This window comes from Colletotrichum paranaense (assembly GCF_030867605.1).
Source record: "Colletotrichum paranaense strain IMI 384185 chromosome Unknown Scaffold_4.1, whole genome shotgun sequence".
In the NCBI taxonomy this organism is placed as follows: Eukaryota; Fungi; Ascomycota; class Sordariomycetes; order Glomerellales; family Glomerellaceae; genus Colletotrichum; species Colletotrichum paranaense.
In genome coordinates, this window is record NW_026848962.1 from 758669 (window position 1) to 770728 (window position 12060).

The 12060-nt window shown below is 55.1% G+C and overlaps 3 protein-coding genes across 3 annotated transcripts; all 3 read left to right on the forward strand.

The window, feature by feature from the left end:
- Positions 1 to 667: 667 nt before the first annotated feature.
- CPAR01_05225 (uncharacterized protein) lies at positions 668 to 2012 on the forward strand (the record flags this gene model as incomplete). The annotated part of the gene is made up of 3 exons (XM_060489504.1): positions 668 to 1146; positions 1217 to 1899; positions 1957 to 2012. The coding sequence occupies 3 exons, from the start codon at positions 668 to 670 to the stop codon at positions 2010 to 2012; spliced, it is 1218 nt and encodes a 405-aa protein (XP_060350970.1).
- Positions 2013 to 2527: 515 nt separating this feature from the next.
- CPAR01_05226 (uncharacterized protein) lies at positions 2528 to 3527 on the forward strand (the record flags this gene model as incomplete). The annotated part of the gene is made up of 2 exons (XM_060489505.1): positions 2528 to 2705; positions 2785 to 3527. 2 exons carry the CDS (start codon positions 2528 to 2530, stop codon positions 3525 to 3527), a joined length of 921 nt encoding a protein of 306 aa, XP_060350971.1.
- Positions 3528 to 4866: 1339 nt separating this feature from the next.
- On the forward strand, positions 4867 to 8803 carry CPAR01_05227 (uncharacterized protein; the record flags this gene model as incomplete). The annotated part of the gene is made up of 2 exons (XM_060489506.1): positions 4867 to 7359; positions 7421 to 8803. The coding sequence occupies 2 exons, from the start codon at positions 4867 to 4869 to the stop codon at positions 8801 to 8803; spliced, it is 3876 nt and encodes a 1291-aa protein (XP_060350972.1).
- Between the last annotated feature and the right edge of the window lie 3257 nt (positions 8804 to 12060).

The following is a 12060-nucleotide window of genomic DNA, read 5'->3' on the forward strand; positions in this document are numbered from 1 at the left end:
GAACAATTTCTGCAGTTGCATCGATTGCCACTTATCAGCCCCATCAGGAGCCCGCCACGCTACACTCCCTTTAAGAGTTTTCTGTCAGAAAATTTTCAGATCTGTTTGTAGTTTGTTTGTGTGCTGCTTGCTTTCCTGGTGTTGTGAAGGGTGATGCTAGTGAAGGAATTTTTTATTCAAAATGCGGTCAATGTGGGACAGGGGAGCTCCTAGTTGTGACAACTTCATTTACAGAAACAGCATGTTGTGGCTCAACCAATGCTCCTACTTACAGAGTGTTGACCTAAATGTTGGGCTTCTTGGTGACAAAAAGGAGAGGTGGGGGGTGTTTTGACTGTGCTTACCTAAGTTCAGAGTTTTTGCACCTACCTACCCAGCCGTGCCAGCCCTCTAAGGCCGCCTAGAGCTCCTAACTCCCAGCTACGACTCTGCAGCCCAGTGCCCAATGCACCGGCCTGGGACCAAAACGCGCCTGCACGTGTAGCGCCCCAATTTAACCCCCGGTTCGGAGAGCCCCCAACCAACACATCGAAGCCCACCCCCCGGCCATGCCCAGCACTCCTGCGGCACCCTTCCAGCGCCAAAAGATAACGGCAACAGGCCCAGCGATTTCGTCTCGTTGCGATCCAACATCGCAAAAGGCGCCTTGTCTGCCTCACACGTGGGAATGAGGAGGTTACCCGGGCCCTTGTTGGCGATTCCCCCCTTCAAAGCGCGGCCGCCGAGAGTGCCTCAGGGCGCATCTCCAGCATCATGGCCGCAGCGATACCGACCTAGCAGGGCGGCTTGCCTGTCGACGGCGACGACGACAACATCAACAACAACGCCGCCGCTGTCGCAAGCAAATTCTTCCGAGCAGAAATCACCACCACAGACGCAGCAACCGTTCCGCTTCGAGACCGGCGTCTCCCTCTTCGCCAAGCGAGCGCCGCGACCGTTCCCGCCGCCCTTCCTCTCCCCTCCGTCGGGCTCGTTTTCCGATCCGCTCAGTACCCATCACCGAAGCCGCGATCGGCGCGCGAGAGTAGACGGGCAGATCATTCTCGGACAGACAAACGGAGACGATGCGGTGTTTGCCAGCGACAACTTCATTTGTGCGAACGATGGTGTCGGTGCTTGGTCAACACGCCCGAGGGGCCATGCTGGGTGGGTGCTCTATATTCCCCCTCCCCCTTTCCGTTGATCGGATGTCCCAATATTGATGTCGGAGTAATAGCCTCTGGTCTCGCTTGATTCTACATTACTGGGCGACAGCTATTCAGCAAGAGTCCACCAACCCTCGCGCCGCGGGCGACGTCTACAAGCCCGACCCGGTAGCCTATCTCCAGACGGCGTATGAGCAGACCCTGAAAGCGACTTCGGACCCGAACGACTGGCAAGGCACCACGACGGCGAGCGGAGCGCTGCTGCACTACAAGACCCTGCAAGGAGGCAGCGAGAAGGTGCCCCAGGTCTACGTCACCAATCTCGGCGACTGCCAAGTCATGATCCTCCGACCCAGGCACGAGAAGGTCATCTACAAAACCAAGGAACAGTGGCACTGGTTCGACTGCCCCCGCCAGCTGGGCACCAACAGCCCCGACACCCCCAACACGGAAGCCGTATTGGACATTGTGGAGATACAGGTCGGGGACGTGGTCCTCGCCATGTCGGACGGCGTCATCGACAACCTGTGGGAGCACGAGATTGTCGACAGCATTCAGAAGAGCATAGAACGCTGGGAGAATGGGGAGTGCGGGGGCGACAGAGTCGAGGGCGACCGGACGGGGGGCGCAAACGGGGGCATGAAGCTCGCTGCCGAGGAGTTGGTCGCGGCCGCGAAGAAGATTGCGACGGATCCATTCGCGGAAAGCCCGTTTATGGAGCATGCCATTGAGGAAGGGCTACCAAGCGTTGGAGGTAAGTTATCGGCTCCGCCAGGCCGTGATATTTCACTGAGGCTAACAAAGGAAACAGGCAAACTCGATGACATCAGCGTCGTAGCTGCGCTCGTGAGGAAACAGGATGCATGATGATGAGGAGGGCGATATCACGAAATAGGGCAATCATGGGACATAGAATTTACGGAAAAGGTCCCGCAGGGGCAGGCTGCAATCATTATGGCATACATACGCCTTACCCGAGTCGGGATGACAGTGGCCATCTTTTGGGAGGTACTTGGCGTTTAATTGGCTTTTGATATTCACAGGAATCCATGGATAGTGCAAAGTTTGCCGCTAATTGAACACATATCACCAACATCTGGCGATTTCTCGGATGGAAGCGTTTGCGATGCTCGTTTCTGTAAAAGAAAATCCATGATACCTTTCCTCAAGTGACGTTGCGCACGGTCGTGGCCGGACCATGGTGGGGTTAGATCGGCCTTCATGGGCCAGACCTCTTATCTTATCGCAATTTTTCCAGCAAGAAATTTCGCGACTTCAACGCAAACATCTGCCTCCACCACCGTCTTTGCTGCGTTAATCAGATCAAACCACCTCCCGTTCGACGGCAAGGGCATTTTCCCCTCGCCACCCATACTTTCACAATGCGCGGAAAACGTAGCAAACAGTATCGCAAGCTGATGAACCAGTACCAACTGACATGGGGATTCCGCGAACCGTACCAATGTCTAGTCGACGCTGAAATGGTGGTCGACTGCCACAACTTCAGATACGACCTGCTCGCCGGACTGGAGCGCACGCTGCACGGCAAGGTCAAGCCAAGTGAGTATACAGCACGCCGACGATTAGACATCAGGAAGGAAGACGAGTGCTTCGAAGGCTGACTATTTGACGCACACAGTGATCACACAATGCGAGATCCGCAAGCTGTACCTGCGCAAGAACGAGCCCGACATGAACAAAATCATCGACTTTGCAAAGACGCTCGAGCGGAGACGCTGCGGCCACTTGCCCGAGGACTACCCGGAACCCCTAAGCACGATGGAATGCATGAAGGCCGTCGTCGACCCCAAGAGCAACCTCGTCAACAAGCACCGCTACTGCGTCGCGAGCCAGTCAGGCGACGTGCGCCGCATGCTTCGCGAGATCCCGGGTGTCCCGCAGATTTACATTAAGCGATCGGTCATGATCCTCGAGCCCATGGCGACGGAGAGCGTGGCGATCAGGACCAAGGAGGAGAAGAGCAAGTTCCGCGACGGGCTCGTCAGGCCCGAGAGGAAGAGGAAGCGCGAGGAGGAGGATGAGGACGACGACGATGAAAGCGAAAAGGAGGGCAAGTCCGGAGGAGGAGGAGTTGCTCAAGAGCAGAAGAAGAAAGATAAGAAGAGGGGACGCAAGGGACCGAACCCCTTGGCGGTCAAGAAGGCGAAGAAGGCCACGAGCGGCGGCGACACGGCGCACAAGGAAGCAAAGGAAGCGCGGGCCGCCGCAGATGGAGGCGAGGGAGAGGGAGAAGGCCCGGCGAAGAAGAAGCGCAGAAGACGGAACAAGGGCCAGGCCGCTGGCGATGCGGCGAACTCGTCGAGTACGCCTGCCGCGAACCAGGGCGAGGCGTCGACGGAGCAAGCGGCGGAAAGCTCGTAGGGATTCGATATTGCATACCAAAAGGGCGTTTTCGGGTGGGGGCTTATTAAAATGATTGGAATGTAAAAGGTACAACAAAAGCTCAGAGATACCAATTTAATGGGGAATTCTTGCCACAGCGAGGTACACCGTACGGGAGGATCGTCGAGTGAATGTGTTTCTGAATCGTCTCATGAACTGGCGGTCTTTGAAATTACCGGCATCTCGAATGTGACCCCTTGATTTGCTATCTACGGGATAATGGGGGATCACGCTTGAAGGTCTCAGTGTCTGTTGGTAGGACAGGAACTCGGTGATGTTCCCTCCTGGAGGATGGCCTATCTGAGGTGATGCGACAACACGTCCAAAACCACCAAGATATCGTGTATGAAAGCCCAATGACGATTATATCGAGGCCAGGGCACCCCTCCATCCTTCAAAGGCCTCCCAATGTCGTCAGTTTGCCATAGGAGGCACTGCCAGGTCCAGTGTGATGCCTTTGGGAGGGGCGGCAGGGCTGGTCAGAGGTCAGAGCTCTCGACCGCTGAAACGGTCACTGTCGTGGTGTGTTGGGCGGTGAGCCAATGTGCCTCAATCTGGCTGACAGCCACCTCAGTGAGCACTAACACTGCGTGAGGTGAGCACAGTCCTTGAGTGACCAACTCATGGGCACTGACATTCTCCAATTCGCATGGCTTGTTCGGTCCCCACAGGAAATGGCAGTCGCGGCACTCTAGCGGATCGTCATTGGGGGGGGGCTGAGGGGCGCAATTGGGGGGATTTGATGTTTGGCTTACTGTTCCCCTGATGGATTAACCAAATCAACCATCAAATTCGCCAACAACCGACAACAGGACTTTCTTCATCATCCCTTTCGAGCCCGCGGGCCCCCTTTCGTGAAAAGAAGCACCCTGTCAGACTCAGACTCAGAAAAAACACGTGGACGTACCCTTCAAGTCGTTGCTCCCCCCTGGTCCATCCAATTTGACTTCCAGTTGGAGGTTCCCGTGGCTCGAATCCTCTCAAAAGTTAGCACGTCTGAGTACCTTACCTCACGGAAACTGCGCGTTCGGCACGCCTGGAAAACATATCCCACAGTAATTCTAATCTCAGCCACTTTACGGAGTCTTTAGTTCGCTTTCGTTCCACTGCTCAAGGTATTGCGCGTCGTCCCCTACGGATACCGACCTTACTCCAACCCGGCATAAGCCCGCGACCCATTCGTTTTCCAATACCCGAAACAAAAGGGAAAAAAGAGGCTGCCCACCCTTGCCTTGGCCTCTTTACCTGAATCTTTTTCTGGCACATTGAGACAAACAGCTCGCATGTTTGTCTAAGAGGCAATACACGACATCTCAACATGGCGGGCTCAGACGAGTCTGCCACCACCAACACCAACACCAACAACCCCTCCTCGACGACAGCCACCGCCGCCGCCGCTCCCGCTGCCGATACGGAGGCAGCTGACCAGCTACCGAATGGCACTCGTGCATCAGATGCAACCGCAACTGCGACTGCAACTGCACCTGCATCTACGCAAAAGCAGACTCCCGCTGCGGCCATGACGAGCGACATGCCTGAGGTGGACGATTTCGGCCTACCCATCAGACGATACGTGTCACCGCCGCCTCAGGAGACCGATCAGACGACCGACGATCAATCCGAGCCGAACGAGTCCCAACCGAAGCCGGTTCACGATGGGCAGCATGCAACAGACGCAAGCAACCAGACGGCTGCTTTAGCGAGGAAGGAAGTCGACGGGAAAGACGGCGAGTCGGAAAGCGACGATGACGAGTTCAAAGACGCTCAATCCGAGCAGCCGGCCACGGCCGTTGCCTCCGGAGCGACCTCGAATACACCATCTACCCCTGTAACTTCAAATTTGGACAAAGACGAGCCCAAGGACAAGAATGTGACAATCAAAACGGATGGAGAAAATGTCAAAGGCCAGGAAATTCCAGCAAACAAGGAAGTCGAGGGAGAGGCCAAAGTCGAAGCCAAAGAGGTGGTCGCCGCTAAGAGCAGTACCGAGAAGCCATCAACAACAGAAGCTTCAGCAACAACCAAGAGCGAGAGCAAGGAGGAGGGTGTCACAACAAAAGGTGCAACCGACCGGGTCGAATCAAAGGAGTCGGAAAAGACGGCACCAGAAACTAAGCCTAGCAATCTCAAGCCGCAGCAACCAGGATCACCTGCGAAGCTCGTCGACAAGGCAGACGAGCCCGAGCCCAAGGTGGCAGAGCCTCCTTCTCCTAAAACGCAGCACAAGAGAGACCAGAGCAATACCAGCAACGTCGGCGTCTCCGAATTCTCCCATCAGCAACTGACGTCAGACAAGAAGGAGGACGATAACAACGATGATGGCGACTGGCAAACGATGCCTGCATTCGCCCCGTACGATATTTATGACGATGACAATAGACTTGTCGCAAAGGAGTTCAAGGCCGACGAAGTTGACGAGACATACGGCTACGGCGGACTTGGCGGTGCAGGAAAGGGATATACCCGAGTAATTATGGACGACGATGCCGAATCAGCCACCAGCATGGACGACAATACCCAATACCTCTTCAAGGAAGTGAATGGCACGAGTATCGGCGAAGACGACAGCGAGGCCCGCGATGCTGTCTCTCAGATGCAGGCAACCAAGGACCTGCTGACGGAAGGGCAGAGAATCGCCTACGTGGGGCTGACGAGACTGGAGATTCATAACATGGTCAAGGAAGCCGAGGGCGTCGAGCACACGAGGAGCGCAAAGAAGGATGTCACAATGTCGGCCGAAGCGACCAAGATGTGGGGCCAGAAGATGATGATCCGTCTCTACACACACATGGACATCAGCTCCGCCGAGCAGATCATGGTTGAACAACTAAGCGATCACGGCGTGGTGCCGTCGGACTTGACTCCGATTTTGATGGCTAACGCCCGTGTCAAGAACCCCATGGCCGAGGATGAAAACGAATCGCGCAGCTCTCTCTCCGTCACATCGCCAAGGGAATCCCGCAGCTCGCTTTCCGTTACCTCGCCCAGGCGTATGGGGCCCCCTTCACCCGCGCTCTCGCAGAACGAGAAAGCAGCCGAAGCGCCCCCGCCGTACGAGGCGCACGAGGGAGAGGAGCTGCCCCCTGTCAAGACTCCGGCTCAAATGGTTACCTCGGACAAAATCGACATTGACCTGCGTTGGACGGTGCTGTGCGACCTGTTTCTCCTTTTGATTGCCGATTCTGTGTACGATTGCAGGTCCAGAATTCTTTTGGAGCGGGTCGGTAAGAGCCTCCAAATCGACTGGTTGGATGTCAGAAAGTTTGAAAAGAAGGTGACGGACGCGTTGGAGATGCAACAGGCCGCAGAGCAAGAAAACTGGAACGAGGACGAGCATATGGAGCATCGGAGGAAACAAGCTCTCAAGAAGCGCTACATGATGATGGGTTTGGCTACCGTGGGTGGTGGTCTGGTCATTGGCCTCTCGGCAGGCCTCCTCGCTCCCGTCATTGGCGCCGGCTTGGCTGCTGGCTTCACCACCATTGGAGTGACGGGTACATCTACATTCCTCGGAGGAGTCGGCGGAGCTGCCATCATCACATCCAGTGCCGCGGCATCCGGTAGCGTTATCGGTGGCCGAGCGGCAAACAGGAGGACAGGAGCCGTCAAGACATTCGAGTATCGGCCGCTGCACAACAACAAGAGGGTGCATCTCGTCGTCACAGTAGCCGGATGGATGACGGGCAAGGTGGATGACGTCCGTTTGCCATTCAGCACAGTGGACCCCATTATGGGCGATTTGTACTCTGTCTACTGGGAACCCGAAATGTTGAGGAGTATGGGTGACACGATCAACATTCTCGCTACGGAGGTTTGCTGCAGCCCCTTTCAATCACATTTTTTTTTTTCCGATTCTCACTAACCTTTCCTAGGCTCTGACACAAGGTCTGCAACAAGTTCTTGCAAGTACAATCTTGACCAGTTTGATGGCTGCCCTGTCGTTACCCGTTGTCTTGACAAAGTTGGCATACCTCATTGATAACCCTTGGAGTGTATCACAAGACAGAGCCTGGTCTGCAGGTCTCATTTTGGCGGACTCTTTGATTGACAGAAATTTGGGAACACGCCCAGTCACACTTGTCGGATATTCACTCGGTTCGCGAGTCATTTTCTCCTGCCTCTTGGAGCTGGCGAGAAAGGGGGCCTACGGCCTGGTTCAGAACGTCTACTTGTTCGGTTCTCCCCTCATCATCAAGAAGGACGAATACCTCCGAGCCCGCACTGTTGTTCCAGGAAGGTTTGTCAATGGGTACAGCAGCAACGACTGGATCCTCGCCTACCTTTTCCGTTTGACTGGCGGTGGCCCTCGCAAGGTGGCTGGACTGGCTCCCATTGAGGACCTGCCGTGGATTGAAAACTTTGATGTCACAGAGTTTGTCAAAGGTCACATGGAGTACCGTAAGGCTATGCCGCGTCTCCTCCGAGAGTGCGGCTGGCTCGTGGAGAGTGACGAATTCACCGAAATCGAAGATGCCGACCCCGATAATCATCAGGAGCGTCAGCGAGAGCTCATCAACGAGATCGAGGAGGCTCGCAAGGAGCTTGAGAGGGAGGGGCAGAAGAAGAAGAGCCGCTTTTCCATCTTCGGACGGGGGAAGAAGGCGGACAAGGAGAAGTGGGAGATTTACGAAGACTCGGCAAAGGACGGAAACAAACCGAACCCGAGGACAGAAGACAAGGAGGGTAATAACCACGGTGTGCTGTTTGACGTCGAGGCCATCCGAGCCGAAGTCGCAAAGGAAAAGACTGCCACGACGCAAGAGGAGGAGCCAGTAGAGTTCCAAGTAAAGGAGCTCAAGTCCACGCTCCCGCCCATGAGACTCGATCTCAGTTCGTCAAACGGATCGCTCAACCCACGAGACAGCCTGCGCGAGACTAAGAGCGCGTACGCGGTACCGGGTCGAGCCTCGTACGAGACGACGGGCTCCTACTCGTACACGCCCGAGAGGACGCCGACGTTTCAGGGCAGCCAGACGTTCTCACCCACGCTGTCGCAGCAGAGGGCCGTGTCGCCGTACCACGCGGCGCCGTCGCCGCTCGAAGAAGAGGTCGAGATGACGTTTGACACTTCCTTTCACGATCCGCCGCCGGCGCCGCGGCCGCCGCCCAAGGACGATCCCGCTCCTCCGCCGTCGCGGCCGGAGATGAAGTCGGCGCAGACGGTGCCTAATATGGGGGCGTCGAACCCCTGGGCGGACGTTGATGACGATGATGATTTTGGTAAAGAGAAGGAGATCCAGATGACTTTTGCATAAAATGTTCCCGGCCCCCGGTATGGGGAGAGCAAGCAAGCATGGGGCATGGCTTTTGGTGGCGTATGAGTTTAATCTTGTTTGGAAGCGAAATCGGGACTTTGTCTCCGTACGATGGTGCTGCAGTACTTCGCTCTGTCTTGTTGCTTGAGCAAGATGTTTGCTGGTGTAGCCCTGGTTCCCGTCCCTGACAAAGGCGTGTTTACAATGTTTACAAAGGACAGTCAATCACGATGTTTGTTGTATGATCTCGGGGAGGAAGGGAGAGGGAGAGGTGAAGGATGCTTGTTGTGGTTCTCTCTTGGGTAGCGTTTTGGGGAAATGGTTCTTTATAACTAACTAACTACAAAGCCATCGTAGACCCGTTCGAGTATATAATTTTATTTTAGACTGTCTGCGAGGACGGTTGCAAAGTAATACAAAGAAAGAGATGAAAGTGTACAAACTTTTAACGTCTTTTGAACTTTCGAGATGCACTTTTTTTGTGGATCAAGGGAACTGACGACGTGGTTGATGTCAGGAAACGGGGAAGCTCTGAAGTTTGTGTCTAAGTTGTGAGCTGAGGCAAGGTGAGAATCGTGGAAACTTCTTCCGGGTTTCCGTCTCCGGATATAGGAATATGGCCGGGCGTGTAAGTCCTGTGAAAATTACAAACTGGGTTCCTTTGTTGCGCCTGTTGGTCCGGTCACTACGAATGGCTTCTTTTTGGCAATCTATCTATAAATGTGTATCACATTGGGGGTCTGTTGGCAGGTGCTCGCATGCGACGGGGGGAAAACGGGCGCCAGAGTGACGGATAGGGGCAGCAAAAGGGACAAGAAGTAACAGAGTTGGTTAGGTCACTGAGCAACTGCTATGCCATTCCGCACATGCCATTCTCAATTAATGTATTCGTCGTAATGAGCGCATCGTCTTACACGCGCCCGGACTTGTCCCCATTACAAGGGCCCGTAATAGCAAACATGCGCCGACGAAGCCAACAATGTGCATAAAGGCCTTGACCAGGCGAGGCGCTCGCTCGGAGAGTGGGACATCATTTTCTTCTCACGACGCGCCCGTTGGAAGTTGGGATCTTGTGTGCGTGTGGCATGTTTCGTCGTTGTTGGATGTTGGCTTACATGCGCCGCTGTTGCCATCGAGCGCATTGGGTGGAGCTGTGGGAGCTTCGGGACAGGGATTTGTTAGGCAGGCCGCAGAGCCCGGGTTGGTGTGGTAGGATCGGCAGGCAGCAGAGAAGAGGGTGTGGACAATGCGACGTAGCGGGTGGGGGAGGGGAATTGGACTTTTGGGAACATGGGATGGCATGGAGAAGAGGAGTGTGTCGTCTCTTCATCTTAGAGTGCTTTTCACGAGCTTTCGGTACAGACGAAGCGTGTTTTGGAAACCGGGTGACATTCTTCGTTTTGAAATGGGATGGCTCTTATCCACCGAGCAGCATCTGAAGTAAGCCTCGGGGCTTGACAACGAGCAACCGTGCGAGGGAACGAGGTCAGACCGTTAGAGTATGGACAGCAGCGGGAAAGCTTGAAGAGGAAGCTTACTTTGTTTTAATGACATGGTCCACGGCATACGTAGGCCCATGTCGCCACCCGCCGGTCTGAGAGTGATGAGAGCCTGACCACGGCATGGAGCAGAGGTGGTATTGAGAGACTGCATATCGTCGGCGACGGCAGCGGGAGAAGGATTTGGTGTCGACTGTCGAGGTGGGCATCGCCCCGGTGAGCGTCCAAGGCCTAAGGCGGGTTGGGCAAAGCTCACATCAGCCGCAGCGACACTAGCAGCTCAGCGTGCGGTAGCGCTAGACCGTTGGCGGGTTTCCATCAAACGGTAAGGGTCGTCGTCTGTCTTGTCCATCTTTGGGTTGGCAGGTTGGTTGGAACTTGGGCTGCTTCCATGGAAGTACTCCGTAGAGAGACGTTGGTGTGCATGTCTGCAGGGGGCGGCGGCGCCTCTTCTTTTTGTTTCAATTAATAGCATCACCTCAGGTCCCTGGTGTGCTGCCTGCGCCGCGTTCCATTGGATGGTGCTTATTTGCTGACCGGTGGGGCTGGGGCTGTGGCTCCCCCCATGGTTTAGCGTTGGAAGCGTGGCCCGCTTTTCTCCAGCCTTACCACGCACGACCTCTCTCTGCCATTCTCTGTGTCTTTTCGTCTCCCGTTCTCTCCTCTTGCACTAAACACCTTAAATCTTGGAGATGTCAATGGCCATATTGGCTTCCGTTGAGAGGGGATCATTCGACTGAGTGTGTTGTCCAGAAGCAGTCTGTGCTGGCCCTCTCCGTCTTGTGTTCTGGGGATGGCGTCACCATCGAGACAGGTTGGTGGCGGAGCATACTGGTGATTGCACTCAGCACTTGTTGCTGCTGCAGTGTAACATCTCACCAATCCAGTGTGCCGATCCTGGAATCGTGGGTGGGGTTCTCAATCGAGAAGGATAGTGTAGACTGATCATCCAAAGGGAGAGAAGAGAGGTGAGAGATGAAGGAGACGTTTGGGGGGGTTCTTTGGGATTCCCAACCCTGCGTCGAGTTGCCTGTTGGACAGACCCACCCGGTTGGTAGGCACGCACGCATCAGTCGTTTCCTTGCAAGATATTGTCAAGATGTACTCCGTACCGAAGTTGGGAGACGAGGAAAGGACCCTTTGCACCTCATGACCGTCTTCGTCTTTCCTACTACTTAGCTAAGGTACACCATGTAGACAGTCTAGCTGATACCGAGCACTCCACCTCAGCCTCAACCACCAACAAAGGTGCCTCGCGAGGGAATGTACAGCGCCTCACTCTAAATATCCAGCCATAGCAAGCACATCAACCATCAAGAACGGACAGGCGGCGGCGAACGGTATTCATATTGTCAATCTGACCTTCGACCACCCGCGGATCCATTCCTCCCTCATTTCTTTGGGCGGCGCTGCCTTGGCGGCGTGGCTTGTTGTAGTTGGCGTAGCGCAGATCCATCCCCTCGAATCCCTGCACCTGCACTTGCATCGGGAGACGACTAACAGACTGCAAAAGGCGAAGGAAGCGAAGAAGCGAAAGAAAGCTCGCGAACCCTGACAATAAACCTTTCCTCTCGGTAACGAAAGCGCGCGCGCAAGAGCCCGAGCCCCTTCTCCTTCTTCCCCCTCCCCCCGGTCAGCAGCAGCAAACCGGCCGGGACCTGACCAACGAAAAAAGGTGCCCGTCTCGTTGATCCTTGTCAGCCCCAAGGTTGCTAGATTGGTATTGCATCTGTCTGTGTCTCTGTCCTACCGACTTGT